The sequence below is a fragment of the Neovison vison genome, chromosome X (assembly GCF_020171115.1).
Source record: "Neovison vison isolate M4711 chromosome X, ASM_NN_V1, whole genome shotgun sequence".
NCBI lineage: Eukaryota > Metazoa > Chordata > Mammalia > Carnivora > Mustelidae > Neogale > Neogale vison.
In genome coordinates, this window is record NC_058105.1 from 14,408,570 (window position 1) to 14,427,289 (window position 18,720).

The following is an 18,720-nucleotide window of genomic DNA, read 5'->3' on the forward strand; positions in this document are numbered from 1 at the left end:
GTCCTAATCAATGGTTGCCAAGTTGTCTACCCCAAGAACCACTCTGGGGCTCCAGAATAATAGATACGTAATGTGATGTGCTATGTCTGCTCTCCAGAGGCCCTCCTTTCTTCTCCAAGGCCATCTTTAGTTTTGTCTTTCTCTCTCTTGCTCACCCAAAGACTGGTGTGCCCGTGTTCTTGGTCCTCCCAACTCCCATGCTTCCTTCTAATCACCCCTATCAATCCTCGACTCTGCATTTTTCCCTACTTCCCTGGCACCTGGCCCCGAGTCCCTCTGGGAAAACACAGTGAGCTCAAAACAGTTGCTTGACGTTTGTTCAGTGGGTTGGTTGGTTTTTGCATGTTTACTGCTCTGTGAAAGCCCAGCTATATATATAAATTGTCCCAATTCAACAGGTCAATCAACAGTATTTAGGAGTTTTGAGTTGTCACCGTAATAAAACAATGATCGCAAAAAATTTTAATGGTTTTATTTAAGTCAAACAACAATTGTAGGGATCCTGGGTACGGCTTTTTGAACACAAGCATACAAGATGAACAAAACAAGCATTTGTGTTTCTAGTTTTAAACACTTGAGCTCTACACGTGGAATGCAGATATTTGAAAGAGATTTTCAACAAGGTCAACACAATGCATGAGATAATACACACTGGGTTACGAGTTAGGCCAGTCTTTCCCTCCATCTTTCCACTTAGAAGCCTAAAGCGGCAGGGAGTGCGGGTGGGGGTGGGGTGGTAAGGAGGGGGCATCTTTGCTTTTCCATTTCACAAATGATTGCTCAACACGGACTGGAATACACCAAAAGAAGAAAATAGTCTTTTTTTACCTAGGTAAGAAGCTACTACTCTTAAAATGATCACTTCAAGGTAACAGACATCCAAATTGATGTGGTTTTCTTTGAAACCTCATCAGTAAATCATTTCTTGCACAGTAGGTTCGGCATTAACCCTGCATTTAGGATAGGTAGTGTTATGGAGGGCTGGCTGCTGCATACCAACGTCAGTATCAAGTTCTTCGTCAGGAATTAGAGACTGTCCCGGATACCAAGCAGGACAACACTGGCAAAAGAACAAAAAGTGAACTGCAGATAGGTCAAAACAGGCTATATTCACTCTTAGAAAATTGTCTTAAACTGTTACTGGATATGTTGTTAGAAATGCTAGTTTAGAATAGAACACAATGGCATCTTTTCTTTTTAACACCACACATTCAAATGGTCTTTACAAGGACGCTGTGTTTCAACGCAACACATTAGACAACATACACATCCTATTAGGGAATCGAATATAATAAACTTGCCATCTGCTGACGGCTCTTTCTACATTTACCGTCAGCTCACAGTTCTCTCTGTTCATTGGATTACTGTCAACAGGTTGAACTGTCATTGCATTAAAAATATGCAAAATTGTTTGCTGTTACGTGATTTTTAAAGACAGAGATTCTCTTTCGCTTTAAGGGATTTTGTTGAAACCAGAGTTTCTTGAATCCTATTCAAAGAGGTTTTGCTCCCGTGTTATGATGAGTCCAAGTATTCTGAACCACTCCCCCTTTTCATGCTTTCTGCAAACTTTGTGTTTTTCAAGCTGTAAATTTCAATGGTTATGATAGAAACCAAGGCTCAGTGGGAAAAGCAGTGCCCTTCAGAGTCCTCAAACAAATAAAAGAGTTCACCAACTGATCCCTCATCCAGTTTTGCAGAAATTCCATTCACAGAACTCCTATGCAAATCCGCCAGTTTTACCATATCAAATGACCCAAAGCACACCGCAGGTATCCAGGGGAGACCGTCCACCAGCGCATCTTTAGCTTGATTTTAAAGTCAATTTAAGAGACAATCCGGGCTCTGCAGTTCTTAGAGAGACAAACTGCCTCACCATTAACTAAAGCTTTTTCAAGTTAATAAACTTTTCATTTTTCACACTTTCGGTACCAAGAGATTTAACCAGGGAAAAGCTCAAAGCTCAGGGTTCAAACTACAGCATGGAAAAATCAAGTATAGACCAAACACCATCTACTTCCTTTGATCTCTCAAAGATGTCAATACTCCATTCCAGTGAGGGGGTGGGGGGGGGGGAGTGGCTCAGCCCGGGAAGGAAACTTCAACCGAAGGGGGTAAAAAAAGATCTGTTTGGTGGCAATTTCAAAACAAGTTTCCAAACTGCAGAAGAGGCTGCAGCCCCTTTGACTTGCAGAAATTACACATAAGAAAAGAGCAGAAAATACTACAAGGCATGCTTATTATTTTAATTGCCCAGGGGTTTCCAATGCAAAGCACGACAACTTAAACGCATATTCCAAATTCTTGCTCCAAAGCCGTCTTCTTTGTGCACTGAAAAGGAGGAAAGACAACCCCATCAATTGTTCTCTGCAGATAAAGGCACTGTTTTGCAGATTTCCCCCCAAATCTGGGCCAGCTTTGCTAATGACCTGCCCACCCACCTGCGCCCTTCCCAAGGTGGCCCCCGGGGAACTGCCCCACACCTTCAGGTGCCCAAATGCTGGACAGTGGGCAGCCCCCAAAAGGCTGCCTTTTCGTTTAGCTGTTGGCCTCCACGAAGACGCAACCTGAAAGAATTCTTGCCGCTTATTTTCCTAGGGGAGGCGGGGGTCAACAGCTACACCTTCCTATTGCACTTTTTTTTTTTTTTTTTGTCCTCCTGAAACACACATCTGAAGGTGAATCTGCAATCTTTTCTGCAGGGAAAAAAAAAAAAACAAAACAAAACAGAAAGATAACCCACGAGCTCGAGATCCCAAAGCTACCAGGGGTTCTTTCACCCGCCAGGATTCAGGCAGTTAAGCAAAAGCTGAATGAAAGTTTTCGAGACTGTGACCTTTTTTGCGCCCCCCACCTCAGCGTAGGATCACCAGCTGTTCCAGCACACACAAAAGCTGCGACAGTGCCATTTCTCAAAGGCCCACGTTTAAATGAGATATGCCGAAAACCGGGCCCGAGCTGTAGGGTTCGAACGCGCAATGGGCCGTTCTACACGGAAACGGTACCTGCGTGCTCCCCTCCCGGGCCCCGCCATTGTCCTGGAGGAGAAAGCGTCCGCTCGTTAGCATTTTTAGGGGGCTCGGACTGGCTGCGGGCTCCCACCCGGCACGAGAACTCAAAATGGCATCCCCCACCCCGGAGGGCCCGGAGGGGAGGTTTTCGGTCGGGACGGGAGGCTGGGGCGGCCTCCAGCGGGCTTCAAGTCCAAGTCCCCTGGGAGCCCCAACCCCCCAGAAGGCTCGCCAACTTCCCACGCCCAGAATGCCCTGGAAGAACTTCTTCGCTTCCGTTTTTTTTTCCAGTTTTACGTTCGGCCGCCACGACCTACATTTCCCCGCGAGGCGCTCGGAGCTGAGGAATAACGAGGGAGTTTAAAGCACACAGCAGTTCGGCAGCCCGCAGTCAGCGCTTTGCTGCGCTCCGCGGGGGTTCGCATCCGGCCGCCATGTTCATCACTCGAGAGCCGCCCCAAAACCACCCCCCTTCCCCACACCCCTCTCCTCCCCTCCCTCCCCGCTCCGCCGAGGCCGTGGCGCTGCAAAGCGGCTTTCAACTCTCCCCCCACCCCCCGGCCGCGGGAGCGGCTCGACGGCTGCCGGGTGTGCGCCTGCGCGGGAGAGGGGGCGGGGGGGGGGGGCCGGCGGGCTTGAAAAGGCCGGAGCGACGGGGAGCGGGGGAGGGGTTGGGGCCCGGGCCGAGTCTACTCTTTCCTCGCAGCGGGTCCCCGCTCCGGCCCCGGCCCGGCTCTCGCACGTGCGCGCTAAAAACCCACTTCAAAGTCTGCTCCCGGCGCGGGGTCGGCCCCCTCCGGGCCGGCCCTCGGACCCTCGCACCCCCGCACACACACACCCCGCCCCCCGCCACGCGGGCCGCCAACCGGGCCCCAGGCCCTGCGAGGAGACCGGGAGGGCCGAAGCCAGAGGACGCTCGCCTAGGAGGCCCCGCAGCCCGGAGCGGCCTCCCGGCGTCCAAGGGCCTCTCTCCCTTCTCCTGCCCCCTCCTCCTCCCCCTAACCCCCCCTCCCCCCCGCCTGGAGAAAATGAATGGAACACAAAGTTTGCGGCCAGCGCTACGCTGTGGCCTTCAGAGCTCACCATTGTTTGGGCTCGTATTGACCCCAGGTCCGGATTAGGCAGCGGCTGATTCCTGCTTTACAGCCCCGCCGGCCTAATGAGGCCGGGAGGCGATGGGGCGCGAAGCGTCCGCGGAACCCGGGCGACCGCCGGCTTACGGCCGCCGAGGGCCCTGTAGGTGGAGGTCAAAGGGTCAGCGGGCCGAGACCGCGAGAGAATTGACCCTAGGAAGCGAGGTCCCCTCCCCCGCGGCCCGAGCCTCGACCGGGACTTGCAAGAGTTTGGTGTGTGCAAGGGACCCTGGGCCTCCCGACGAGGGGCCCGAGCAGCGCGGAGCTTGGAGCCCCGACTTCCGAAACGCCTGGCCTCGTCCCGGGGGCAAAGCCTCGAGGGTCAGCCAGCCCGCGAGCAACGCAGCCTAGCTGCCGGCGAGAGAACCCGCCTTTCGGGGCATGGGCACGCCGGTGGCGATTCTTACAGAAACTTGAGTGGCAAGAGGCCCTTCGACTTTTCCCCTGTTTGGGGGGAGGGGGGAGCAGAGGGTGCCAGGAGCGCAGCGGCAAGGGGACAGCGGGCGGCGAGGAGGGGGGAGGGGCGAGGAGGTCCTTAGCACAACTTTCCAGGGAGGCTTTGTGAGCGGAGGCGGTCCCTGCTCGCTCTCCAACCTTCGCAGTAGCGGAGACCGACTGCCCGCTTAGCCTGGACCCTGATCTTTAACCTTCCGAAGTGGAGGAAGGCCAGACTTCTGTCTGCTGGGAAATAGACACCTCCCCTTTCCCCACCCAACAGTGGCAATCTTAAGCTAAACCACCCATTTTGGAAAAGATAATGGACTTTTAACAAAGGTCTTACCAGGTGCAAGAAGGAAAATAACAGGTAGATCACTAAGAGCCCAGCTGACGTTCCTGGTTTCCAGCGGATACATCTTTAGGGCTGCGAGGTTTTTTGTTTGGGGAGGGGTGCTTACTCTTTAAGGTTTTTACTGAAAATTCAAGTTTTTACTGTAATCTCACTCCCAGAGCCAGATTATAGAAGAAAATCTGTGAAAAGTTTTCTACTAAAATAAACTCTTCTTTGCCAACAAATGACAGGGCGGAGGACACAAACTATTGGAGAAACATGATGCTACACCGGAATTAAAGGAAATCATGTAAGAGGGGCCAGGCTTTTACATTGTCTTAATACTGCTTATCGCCATTGTTCATTGGTATCTTCCCCTCTCAGGACACAGCGCTTTACTGTAAAATTTTATAGTAGAATAATACCAAGCCTGCTAAGGAAAAAAATCAAAGTCTTCTTTATGTCTCCTAAAGAGATATTTAATATTTTTACCGGTAGGGAGGAGAAGCAAGTTTCTGAGAGAATCCTGCAACCAACCCACCAGTCAACTCCCATTTAAGATTAGGCTAAGTTGGGGGTGCAGACGAAATTCATGAAGAGAACAGTAAACTATGGGACCTCGATGTATATTTCAGATGAAAAACACTACTTAGATTTAAGTTGGAAGACATTTAGCACCAATATTATGAACATACACTTCTGCAAACCTGCTGAGCATTTAAAACGGCCTCTGGTTTGAAGTGAAGGAAAAGATCCCGATACAGGAATTTGGTCCAGCATCCTCAATGTCAAGGTCAAGATTGGAATGTCTGGGTAGGAGTGGTGGACTGACCAGGTTACCTGCTCATCACTTGTGAAGTCATCCCAAACTTTCTGTTGATGGCATTCAGGCCCTTGCCTTGTCTACTGGTGGAGGAAAGTGGAAAAAAAAACATTCTCCACAAACAAAAAATTGCATCCAAAGCAATTTGCAATTAGAAACTGTCAGCAATTGTTGACAAAGGTCAGTAGACAACTTAAAATAGACTGCTCCAACTGTATCCAGGAAATCAAAGTTTCTTTTAATTATCAGAAGTTCTCTAAGCATTTCGATTTACGGTTGATTTATTTGAACATGAAAAAAAATCAGGCACTAAATACAAAAATGTTATAAATAAGATGTGCCAAGACTTTATTTCTTCAAAAAGAACAATGAACAAAATTCTATAACTCAAAGTGATTATGTATAATACCAAATTGACTGCCACCAAAAACCTAGAGCATTGCCCCTTCAAGAGAAGGAGGTACTTAAGCCTATTCATTACATTTCTAAATTCTTTACAATTCCTTATCTCCACCACTCTATTTGCTGATTTGCAAGCTGGTTATTCATGCAGAGATTGGGCTCTCAATATTAAACAGCACCCTAAATTAGTCCAAAAAAAGTCTCTCATACTCTACCCAGTCCAACCCCCCAATATAATAATCAGGTTTTTTTCATATAACAACTGTAAAAGAACTGTTTGTCCAAATGAGTTGCTTCGCTGAAGATTAAATGGATTGTTAATATTTTATCACAAAGCAAACAACCATTTTTCAGTTATTGATTTTAATGGAAACAACGCTCTTGACATCTGTGCCTACAAACCGTGAACTTTAAAAATACATCTTTTGCAAGTGTTTTTCTCTTTCCATAGTATCATTTCAGAACCGCTGCAGTTATTACACAGCTATAAAAATGTTATGAGTAACTGGTAATTATGAATTGAACTATATACAGCAAAACAAATCAGCCTTTGCCCTTCTTAAACTGTAAATGGACTATGGTTCTTTTAAGAAGCACTTTAACCATAAGTAAGCACGGCTCAACTGGCCTTACTCATCACCACTGTTTCAGACACACGTTTACTTTTGAAAATATATAGATAGCTAGATAGATTTGATAGGCAGATTAGATAAGTCATAGATACAAACATATATATGTATATGGGTGATCTCAAAACAGAATGCACAGACATGCATCCTGCCACAATGTTCATTTTTATGTAAGGTAATAAAAAACTAAGGGACATAAAACTCATTAGGTTACCTTATGTTTATATATTTAGGGCAGGGATGATTAAATCCAGCTTCTCAGTCTTTGAAATACAAGATTGAGATGTCATGGCCACTAACTGAACTCATCAGTAATATCTGATTTGCATGCCAAAAATCCAGGACAAACACATTTAAACTCGCAGTTAAACAACCATCTGAGCTACAGATAAAGAAAGGAGGGTCTCCCCCAGATGGAAACGGACACTGTAAGGAATCTACGCTGCAATAGAAAAATAATTTAACAATTTAAAAAGGGATCTGAGTGAGTTATAAATACCAACAAACAAGATTTCATTTGCTTACGTCTCCTCTTTGTAGAGGGAGGCTGTTACAAGACAAGAGAAAGGAGTCGGTTCAAAAAACTGTAAATTGTGTTCTTCTTTCAAAACAATAAAATTTAATGCTAAAGCAGTTATAATCAAAAGCTGTACAGCATTTGTTAGAAAACATTTTTTCCATAAATATTGTTCAGTTCCCGGCACTTGTAGCAATAATTAAATTACAAACGATAAATATGGCATCAATGGATATGTATTTACAAAAAAAAAGTTATTACAAAAGGCAACTGTATACTAAACGTCACAATCTGTGTAGAGTAACATCACATCCTCAGCCTGAAAAAATACTGAACAACAGTTTCGACCCCATTAGACAAAAATACATTCACAAGTGTAATGCTTTGAGGAAAAGTTCAAGACATAACAGGACTTTGGCACGGTTTAAGACTGTGAGAGTTTAAACAATCACCACTAAGGCGGAGAATTTCCATCAGTTTAACATCACCATCACCAACAAGCCTTCTATCACTTCCTCTCAAGAAACAGGACAAGTGTTAAAATGAGCTCAAGGAGTTGAGGAATGGGGTGTGCAGAGAGCAAGAGAAGAGGGAGGAAAAAGCAGTGAAAAGAGATTTTATTTTTGAAAATCCTTCAAATGCCAAAACGTATTTTCTAATCCTGAGCAAAGGGCATGGCTACTTTTGGATCTCGCCCAAAAACCTTCCTGGACAATTGCAATTAACAAGATGTAACCCTATATATGGCCTCTTGCCTTAAAAAACTCCATTTCCATCTGATTGGTCTCAGTTTCCTTTTTAAAATGCATTTGGTCCATTCTATGGTTAACAGGGTTTGTGTTTGTGTTTGTCCTCAGACGTACCATTCGTTAAAATTGGGAGGAAGTCCGGGGTTGTGGCTGGTGCTAGTTTGAACTGCAGAAGGGGTTTTAGTGGTATCTTTACTGTTTGCAGAAGCTATAGCGGGTGGAGTGGAAGATTCATAGCCTGAACTGGCAGCAGGGGAGGAATCTGACCCTTGAGATTCATGAACCTAAAATTAACATGTATATATTATAATGAATATAATTCCAACTGGCATTGTGCAAGCAAAAAACAAGAGCAGAATTCGAGCACTGTAAGAGCAAGACCGCCCAGTGACCCACTTAAACGAAAAATGCTGCTGATTTGGGTTTTTTTTGTTTTTAATTTCCATATTACCGATGTCTAGAAAACCCGGAGATGGTCGCCAACACGACAATTTTCAGCCCTAAGACTGGCATTACGGAAAAGGCAAACACCGCCCTGTCTTATTCGTGCCCTTTCTCCGCGGATGGAGTGGGATAAGCACTTAGTCTTTGGGGGGCGTGCAAAATACACCCTTCCCGGGCCAGGTTTCCCCAAGCCCGCTTCAGCTTGGGAAAGCAGGTACGGAGAAAGGTGGCCCAGGCGACCCGGGCGTTGCGAGGTCTCAGGCGAATGCGTGGGAATCAGACCACGCTCCTTGGCCCTATTGTCTGATCTGCAGGGCAGCCGAAGAGCGAATGAACCCCCCCCCCCGCCCCCGGGGGTTCGGCGCGGGTACTCCGGGTTTCCACCGCGGGCTGTGCCGGGGAGGAGGCGGCCACTACAACCTCAAGCCCAGGCGAGCTCGGTTAGAGCTTCCCAGTAAACAACCAATTGTTCCCTCTGCTCCCTCCTCCTCCCCACTGTGCTCTCCCCAACGGTGCTCTCCTCCACCCCCCCCCTCCGGGTGCCCAAAATGGGTTCAAGGTGTCACCGCTGGAGCAAATCGGATTTAACGTGGAGGATACAGGGTTGGCAGCGCGGGCGCTTCCGTTCCGCGGCCGGGAGTCGGGCCGAGTGTTTTATAAACCGCCGACCGCTAATAAAGAGGTAATTACCTTCATGTGCTTGCGCAGGGAGCTCGGGTGCGTGTAGGACTTGTCGCACACTTTGCAGATATAGGGCTTGTCCGAGGTGTGCACATGCATGTGCTTCTTGCGGTCGCTGCTGTTGGCAAAGCGTCTGTCGCAGCCTTCGAATTCACATTTGAACGGTTTCTCACCTGCAAGAGGCAAAAACGCAAAGGGGCAAAAATGTGGTCAGGGCCCGGAGCTTCCTAGGGCCCAGCAGCCGGAGACGGAGCGCCCGGCGGCGGTCTGGCCGGAGAGGGAGCGCCGACTGGGGGGCGGCCGTGGCATCTCGTTCCCCTGGAGAAAAAATGGAAAGCGCTGGTTGAGCCCACTGGGCTGGGGAGCGGTGGTCGGGGCTGGGGTGGGGCAGGGCCGGTCCGGAACCTGCGCGTCCCTTTGTTCTCGCGCAGGATGGGGAAGCCTCGGGCTCCTCCAAAACTTTCCCCTAACTTGTGCTTCCATCCCACCCGGCCCGGGGCTCCCAACGCGTGGCCACGCTCCGCCGCCACCTCGGCGACGTAACCCAGCCCGGGCGGGACAATGGACCGGGGACGGGGCAATCCCGTTCAGTTCCTTCTTTGTACCTTTTAACTCGCCTCTTTCAAACGCGGCGGTTTTGCTAAACCAGTATTAAAAAGCACGGGTCGTCGTACTTAACGTTCGAAAAGAGAAAACTATATATAATCCGGGGGCTCTGGACAATTTTACAAGATGTTCGGAACAAGCCACGAAAACTGAGGTGCCTTTTCTACTTTAGCTTTCCTCCCGAAGGGCTGAATTGAACCTGGAACTCCAAATAAAAATAGTTTGACAAAAGTATCAGTCATTTAATTAGGAGATATGCCAATCAAGGGTAAAAAGGAGCGGAAGTAACCGAAAGTTAGTTTTCATTAGCATTTCTATGGTCGCCTTCCCCGAATGTGTGCCGAGAGCTAAGTCGCTTGTAAGCAATCCGCTCTCCTCCCACTCGGAGTCCCTTCCTCGTAACCCAGAAGAGCGAGACAAAAAGAGGCGGCGCCAGTTTGTTCCTGGGCGCGAGAAGGTTCCAATTAGTTCCTGAGCCCGCGGAGCCGTCCGCAGGGGAAGTTAGAACTGGGCAAAAGCGCCGCGGGGCGGGAAGGGCGAGAGGTGGAGGGACACTGACAGCGCGTCTTTCCCGAACGGCCCCGGCGGGGCGCCGCCCCTCTTTGGTCGCCACCCCTCTCCCTCGCGCGGCTAGTCGGCTTCGTGGCGCGGCGCGGCGCCGCGGTGAACCCCGCGCCCGCCTGCCTTCCCCCTTACCTGTGTGGGTCCTCTTGTGGATCTTGAGGTTCTCGGAGCGGGCAAAGATCTTCCCGCAGCCCGGGAAGGGGCAGGGGAAGGGTTTCTCGCCCGTGTGCACTCGAATGTGGTTGACCAGTTTGTACTTCGCCTTGAAGGACTTGCCCTCGCGAGGGCACTCCTCCCAGTAGCAGACGTGGTTGTTCTGCTCCGGGCCCCCCACATGCTCCATGGTGACATGTGTCACCAGCTCGTGCATGGTGCTGAAGGTCCGGTCGCAGCTCTTCTTGGGCCGGCTCAGCTGAGCCTCGTCGATCCACTTGCACGACAGCTCCTGTTTGATGGGCTGCCGCATATAACGGAAGAAGGCGCCGGGCCCGTGGTGGGCCGCCACGTTCACGCCCATGTTCATGTTCATGGGGCTGTAGTTGGGGAACTGCGCGCCGGCCACGTAGGGGTCCGTGCGCGGGCTGGCCACCGGGCGGTACGGGTCGGCGCGGCCGAAGAGCTCCCCGCGCAGCCCCAGGTGGACCTGGTTGTTGTCCACGTGCCCTGTGGGCGACGGGTGCCCGGCGCCCTGCTCATGCAGCCCGGGGAAGAGCAGGTAGCCGGGAGGCTCGGGAATGCCCGCTGGAGCGTGCAGGCTGCTCGCCGAGCCGGCGAAGAGCCCGTGCTGCCCGCCACCCGAGGCCGCCTCGCCGAGCCCGGAACCGCGCTGGCGGAACAGAAAGTCGCGCGTGGAGTTGAAGGCAGCGGAGGCGGCACCGCCGTAGCTGGGCACCTGACCGGCGTGGTGATGGTGGTGATGGTGGTGGTGGTGATGGCCCAGGGCGTTGGCGTAACCCGAGCCCTGCGGCGTGAACGCAGAGCTCTGGCCCGAAGACAGATCGTGAGCCGCGGCGGGGCTCAGCTTGAAGGCGGCGGCGGCGGCGGCGGCGGCGTGGGGCGAGTCCCCGAAGGGATTCAGCCCCATGCCCGCCGGCTCGCGGTTGGGCATCTCGTGGTGGCGCGGCGCGCCGAAGCTGCCCACTCCCAGCCCGGGGAACTGCGGGCCTCCGTCCAGGAGCATCGTCATGGGTGGGGCGTTCTGGGCACAGGCGATACCGCTGAATTGAGCGAGAGTGCGGGCGAAGGAGGAGATCTCCGAAGAGCCGTAGTCGGCGAGGGGTGGCGGCGGCTGGACACTGCCGGGAGACCCCCAAGGCGGTGCCAGGGGCTGCAACTTTCCGTCGCTGGGAGAGTCTCCTGCAGAGGGATAGGAGGGAGGAGGGGAAGTAGAGGAGCAGGAGGGGGGAGGAGGGGGGAAGAAGGAGCGGGGAGAAGGGAGGAGAAAAGACTCTGGGACTAGATCTGGTTTAACAAACTAACAGGAGCGCACAAAGAAAAATAAGCAAAATAATAAGTGGAGGGCGGAGTTGGCCAATCCGGTCCCGGGCACCCCTCCTCTCCCCGAGAGAGCGCAGCACCGCGGGGTCGGGAGGCTCTCTGGGCGCCGGCCTCCCGGCTGGGCTGCGCTTAGTAGCCGAGCCGGCTCGTGGCCGGCGGGCAGGCAGCGGGCTGGAGGCAGACTCGGTCCTCGCCGCTCGCCGCGCGAGTCCCAGCCTCCTCGCCTCCAGAGTAATGTCCTTGGACTGATAAAGTCAATCACTCACTCCTCTCACATAAACCGAGCGGGAGGCCGCGCGCCGCGCGCCAATGGGGAGCCAGCTGGCCCTCGGTCACCTGACTCCCGGCCCCGCAGCCCATTGGCCGCCGCCACGCTGATTGGCAGCGCGGAGCGGGGAACATGGCAGCCGCAGCCGAGCGACCGCCGCTGATTGGGCCGTGGCGGGGCGCCTGGCAGGTGAGGCGGAGGCGGCGGCCCGGAGCCCGCGAGTGGGCTCCGCGGAGCTTGCGCTGCTGTGGGGAACCGGAGCCAGGCTGGAGTCAGCGGCCGGCGGGGCGGAGCCGGGCCTCTCCCAGGCTTCCCTCCTGCCCGAAGCGGGCAGGCACCCCTCACGCGCTGTACCCGCTTTGGCCAAACGCACTCTTTGCCCCTCGGGGATCGTTCCCACCGTCGGCGCGGCGCTGGCCGTCCAGCCCCGCTTGGGCCCCCGTCGCCTCACCAGCCGGAGAAAGCGCCCTCTCGGCGGCCGCTGGGCGCCGATCCTAGGAGGAGCGTAGCCGTTCCAGGTTCGCGGCCCATGAGCCGCGTCCTCCCCACACGCCACCCTGGGCCCTGATGGCCCCGAGAGTACGGACCCGGGCTGGCCAGCTCGCCATCCGGGCCCCGAGCTGCTGCTGGCCGTCTGAGGCCCAAACGAGGAGAAACGGTTACAGTTAGAGCCGATTTCGCTTAACTTCCGTCTGAGCCAAGCGGTGACTCTTCAGTGAGTGAGCGGTGGCTCTACGCGCCGCTGCCGCTGCCGCTGCCCCCCCACCCCGCCATATGACACACAGCCGCAGCTCGGCAAACGTGTAACACAGTAAACGCGAGCACGTAGCTGGGAACACTCACGCAGCACAGTTAACAACTCGCAGAGCAAAACAGAGGAGTAAGCACACACAGCCCAGTAGGACAACAAACTACACACAGAACGGTAAAAACACAGGCACGCAAAAAACCGAACACACAAGAGTAAATACACGCACAGAATACATTTAGCCTGCGCACACAACGCACTGAATGCACTACACACACACTGGATCCGCGCGGTTTCCAACCCAAGGGCTAATCGGCTCTGAATTCTCAACATTTTCAAAAGCAAAAGTTGCGGGGGGGGGGGGAAGGGAGGCAGGAATGGGAACTGTGAGGTGGAATTTTCTTCCCTCTGAACGGCCAAGGCTTTGCTCTCTTCTACTCCTACCCAGAGAAGCACGTAGTGACCTCAGGGAATTCTCACCCCTTGAGGATTTACTTTCCAGAGTTGTGTGTTGAATCACACACCCCCCTCCGCCTGGTGCTAGGTCTTTCTAGACTTAATGGCCAGGTTCAGACAGGGCCATAAATCCACTCATTTTTTTGTCCGGCAGGGCATTTGCAAAGAATGCTAGAGAGTGGGAGTGGAAAGGAAAGGCCCACAGAAAGATGACTGTGATTGTCACATCCCGAACAGGGCTGAGCCCCCAAAATCTGTGCCTTGAGTCAACCTCACAGCCTGGCCGCCATCTCTCTGTAGGAAACAGAACATCTGATCAAGTTCAGAGGCGCTTGGAGAGACAGCCTCAAGCAGCGCTTTATAACCGCAGCCTTTCACTTCCTGCCCCCCAATCCGCCTGGCCAGGCCAAGACTTCACCTTCTTTCTTTGCCATTTTGCTGGGGGGGGAACCCTGCCCGGTAGCACACTCACCGTAGTCACCCCCTCCCATCAAACTCGCCCCAATTCTCCCTCTCCATCCACAGCTCTCTCCCCAGGTTGGAAGGTGAGTTCACGACTGACTTAAATGATTACATCTTCTGAAAATAGGCTCTCCAAGAACAGTTTCAATGTCGCTCAGCAGAAGGTTTCTTTGCGGAGGGGGGGGTGCTCAGAGAAGAACAAATATGCCTAAATCATGCAAATGAACTCCCTGGAGTCAGGTTTACAAAAAGGGAGGATTGGTTTGCTTTCTTTCCCCCTTTCTTTTCACTTTGCCCTTTCTATCCTTCCTTCCCTCTACTTCTCTTCACCTCCCACCGACCCCCACGGACCCTGGGCGCGGAGTTGCATAGAAAAAGTTTGGATTTCCTCCCGTCGCCCGTGCAGAGGAGAGCGGTTCTCGAGGCTCGGGCGGGGGGTGAGGGGGTGGGTGGCTGTCAGGCCCTCGCACCGCCAGCGCTGGTGCAAGGGTTTGCGGAGAGCCGGGCCAGGTAACCCCCCCACCCCCCCACCCCGAGAACCTGGGACCTGGCGTGTTGGGGAGTTAGGGCGGGCAGCGGGGCGAGGGGCCCAGGGAGGAAGGCGGCGGAGGGAGCCCAGCCGGCCCCTTTCGGGGGAGGGGTCCTGGGCGCAGGGCAGGGGGATGTTGCGGCTGCTGACCTACCCGGTGCCCAGTGTCCGTTTTGATATGGCCACATTCCGATAATTAATTGCCTCCAGCACGTGCTCTGTAGTCCCTGGAACAAAAAGGCATAATTCAATTAGATCATCAACCGAGAAGTGGGGAGGGGGGATGCTTGTTAAGGGGCCGACCTGAGGCGGTTCAGCCAGGCCAAAACCCCGGGCGGTGGAGCCCTTCCTGGGACAGCCCGGCCCAGTCCGAGTGTGCGACTCTGAGGGGGTGTCGTTGCTCTGGGAGGCGCAGGGTCCCCAGGTGGCCCCGCGAGGATGAGGCTGTGGGCTTTGTGAACAGCAGGACAGAGGCAGACCATTTCGGATTCTATTTTGGGTTGGTTTGGGTGGAGGTTTCCTTTTTGGGAGGGGGAACCTTGGCCCTCGAAACAAATAGAAGGCAAAATATCTCCAGATACAGCAAGTTTACCGCCTATGAAAACAAAGCCCCCTCCCCCAAAGCCAACCACTCCCGTTAGGCAGTCAGAGTAAGAATGATACAGCGAAGTCAACCTGATTACCTGCAGCCCTCACCCCGCAACTGGCTTTTCGGAGGAGACCCCGGGAAGGACTTCGGGGCACCGAGGGCTTTGGGGAGCTGTGTCTGAAAGTGGAGTGGTGACCGAAAAAGAAAAGCAAAGAAAAGTTTTGCCTGCACTCAGGCTGGAGAGGGAAGGCAGGAGTTCTCGTCCCCTCGTTTTTCAGGTGGAGAAGGGAATCGCTGGGCTGGCCCGAGGCAGGGCAGCTGGAACCCAGGGGTCGTGGGTCTTATTTTACGCAATAACCGAGGCTCCTCCGGCAGTGTTGGCTTACTGGGGTTTACATGTGTATTAGGCAGCGTAAATTAACCAATAAATCTCTTTTATGCGTCCCCCAGTTGTATGTGGTCTGGTCTAAATATCCACATGTCTGTATGGATAGGAAATAGAATGGGATCCGTTCCCTCACACTGAGTTCAAACAGTAAATAGGAAAAAGATTTATTCTCATGCCCAAATCTGAAGCAATAAATAAAATCAGTGAAACTGGTCATTGCCAAACAAGCAAAGCTTTTGAGCCTGAATTTTAGGATCCATCTTAGAGAAGCAAGAGGGAAAGAGAACGTCCGGACATGGGGTGGCGGGTAGGGGCGAACTGATTATTCCGCACACCCCAGACCCCACTCTGCATCACTTTTTTCCTCACTCCAGCCTCCTCCAGAAAACAAAACATGTTCAGCACGTCGTGCTATCGGGCAGGATTTCTTTCAAAACACATTTTCTGTGGCGGACATGAAATTATCCTAAGTCGGAGACCTAGCAATTTTCAAGTCCAAAGGAAACACTGCGGTCTTTTCTTCTGTTTTGTATTTAGAAAAGACTTGCAATCTAACACTCGCAACATTTTAAAGACCCTTTAAACCCAGCAAGCGGATTTCCGTTCTGCCAATGCTTCCTGATTTATTTCAATAAATGAATCTTTGAATCCAGGAAGGGAATTATTCCAAGACGCTGAATTTGGTGCCCCTGCCTCTTCCTACTGGAGCACAAGAGTGTTTCACGTTGAAACATGTCCTTGAAACTCACCATTATTCACGATTTTTCCCCCCTGGTAAACGACACTTTCTTTACATAAATCCCCACCCTCTTCAGAGTCCCAGATCTTTTTAAAAGAAAAACTGCACATTGCGATAAAAATTGAAGGGCGAGAAAGCTGGGAAAGGAATGCATTTTTAACTCCTCTTTATTTTTATGCTAAGATAAAAGCTCTTAATTGGCTTCAGGGGCCGAGCTCAACTATCGATCTCCAGAGCCCCGGGACCTGCGGACATACTCGCCAACCGCTCATTTGGGCTGCAGATTTGATTGGCCACATTAGAGTTTTCACCACACTCCCATCATTCGACACATATTTTACAAGCCCTCCAGTGCCCTGAAAATACAATATAGAGTGAGCAAATAGATATTGTTAATCAACCCTTTTAAAAAATCTGTTTTGCCTTTGTCCTCCATTCCAAGACACATCGCTGACCAATGTAATGAAATGCAAACCAGACGCGAACGAGACATTTTCATTGTACGTGTCAATCAAGGCTGAGCGGGATATATATTCGAACTTAAGAGATTCAGGCTAAAGTAAAGTAAATCGGATTGAACCTGGAGAAAGAAGGCAGGGAACTGAACTAGAGCTATCAGAATCCAGTCTGGGATTATGAGGAGAGCCCCAGGAATACAGGAAATGGAGTGAAGCTGTGGGCAGCGGGCAGTGCTCTCTCTCCGAGTCTGGGAGCAGGGCTCATCAGGTCCTGCTGCCGGCATCTTTACTGCTCTGGGGGTGCCTAGATGTGGGCCTCCAGGCTCTAAGGCACACTGGCAGTAGCTCTGAGTGCCAGAAGGACAAGTCCCATTGGAAGAGGGCTTCCCCTTCAAGATCAGAACCTCTTGTAGGTGGGGAGTGCCCAGGCAGAGGCCCATAGACAATGATGCATTTGATTAGTGTCTACGCATCCTGCGAACCTTGCCTGAGTGCTGGAGCACACGCGGACCCTAAGTTCCTTCCAGCAGCCAAATGCTCCATTCGTTCTGAAATGTAAATGATCTCAGCTCCAAAATAAAGGGGCTAGACTATGCTGAGGTATTGGCTTCATTTCTCTGCTTTGGGGACAGGATCCTGATTCCAAAGTGACCGGAGGGGTGGGTACGTCTGGGCCAATTCACGGATTCTGGCAGTGAGTCTCAGCTGTGCTGCTTAGGTCTGGGGCTCCATTCCCCTAGTCCAGGCCCTTTCCACCATTCCCACTTCCTCCTTCCCTCCTCCCTGGGGGCAGAGGCTACAGTAGCCCCAATGATCTTCTCTTTGGCCCACACTGAGAGGGTGCCTCCCAGCCACCTAAAAAAAAAAAAAAATGCTGTCCCCAGCCCATTCAACTCCCAAGGAGCTCCATATAGTTCAGGAAGGGCATTTTGTAAATTCGAATTGCCCTGAGTTTTTGCATTGGGTTTAGAGTCACTCATGAAGTCCTTTCCTAGTGAGAAGATGGGGGGAAAGTTCTTTGATATTAAAACAAAGCACAGCTCCCTCATCCCCTTTTCTTTCCTCACCTCCAAACAGGACAGAGCGGGGGTAAATGAGACTAACTTCTGGTCTGAATGTGATTTGGCAACTGGCAAGCCAAACCGAGCCTGTGGCCTGGGTTGCATCTGCATGGCCTCTGGAGGGAAAGTGTGTGTGTTTGTGCTTTAATTTTTCAAGGAGTGAGAAGCAGAAAAAGGAGGAGAAAGGGGTGAGGAAGATTATGCTTCCGGGACTGAATGTGACCCACAAGGCCTGAAGTATTTTCTATCTGACCCCCTACAGAAAAAGTTTGCGGATCCTTGGAGTAGCTGGGCTGCAGCCATCACCTAAGCTAGGTTTCCTTCTTTCTTTTTCTTTTCTTTTTTTTTTTTTAAGATTTTGTTTTTAAGTAAACCCCCACTCAACGCGGGGCTCGAACTCAGAACCCCAGAGAAAAAGCAAGAGTCGCCCGCTCCGCCAGCTGAGCCAGCCAGGGGCCATGAGGCTAGGTATTCTTAACTGGGGCCTTGGAGGGGGGGCATCCACCATCACTCTCCAGTTTTTTCAAGCTTCATTTTATAGGACATGATTTTTTTTTTTCCTCCAGCCCCACACCTCATTGATTTCCAGGGAGAACTCTGGCTTTGGAGAAAGGCGGAAAGTAAAGAGTCTAGGGAGGGCCAGCCCTCCAGAGAGCCAGAGGGGACAAGGAGAGAGGAGAGAGGGAAAAGAGTTGTGAATATCTCAATCAGTGACTAGGTGACCTCTGACCCTGAGGGTGGTTTTATTGTCTTTCTTCTTTGGCTTGGGATAGTACTTTATTGACCCTTTCTGCGTGACTGAGCCCTGAGGGGCAACCGCAGCCCCCAAACTAAGCAAAGCATCTGAGTCCCGGCTAAGGCGGATGAGCAGCCTGCCTTCAGGAAGCCCAAGGGAAGTGACCCCAATTCCCCAGGCCTGAGGGGCTTTGAGGAACAGAGAGGTCACCTCTCCACCAATTCAGCTGTCCCTCCTCAGTAAGGGCCTGTAATTCCCCCCCCACACACTTCTCTTCTCCCCCCAAACCCCCCTCCCTGTCTCCCACAGAAAACTGCCATCAGCCAGTAACTTGGACAGGGGTTTTTAGGTTCCCTCTCTGAACGCCCCTCCTTCCAGTTTTTTTTTTTTTTTAATTGAAAGAGAGAGAGTGTGCACGCGCACGCACGTGCAAGCATGCAGGGGAAGGGGCAAAGGGAGAG

At 52.0% G+C, this 18,720-nt stretch overlaps 1 protein-coding gene and 1 long non-coding RNA gene across 3 annotated transcripts; both read right to left on the reverse strand.

The window, feature by feature from the left end:
• Positions 1–457: 457 nt before the first annotated feature.
• ZIC3 (Zic family member 3) lies at positions 458–11,746 on the reverse strand. 2 transcript variants are annotated; one of them, XM_044234971.1, is made up of 3 exons: positions 10,461–11,560; positions 9,168–9,331; positions 458–1,060 (listed from the first exon to the last, which is right to left on the reverse strand). In XM_044234971.1, the coding sequence occupies exons 1-3, from the start codon at positions 11,512–11,514 to the stop codon at positions 911–913; spliced, it is 1,368 nt and encodes a 455-aa protein (XP_044090906.1). In that variant the 5' UTR covers positions 11,515–11,560; the 3' UTR covers positions 458–910. The 2 variants fall into 2 exon arrangements, with proteins under 2 accessions (XP_044090906.1, XP_044090907.1); XM_044234972.1 differs by lacking the exon at positions 458–1,060 and adding an exon at positions 6,083–8,317 and having other exon boundaries at positions 10,461–11,746.
• On the reverse strand, positions 2,226–2,708 carry LOC122896885. The gene is made up of 2 exons (XR_006382445.1): positions 2,484–2,708; positions 2,226–2,331 (listed from the first exon to the last, which is right to left on the reverse strand). It is a non-coding gene; the product is annotated as an uncharacterized LOC122896885 (long non-coding RNA).
• Positions 11,747–18,720: the final 6,974 nt, after the last annotated feature.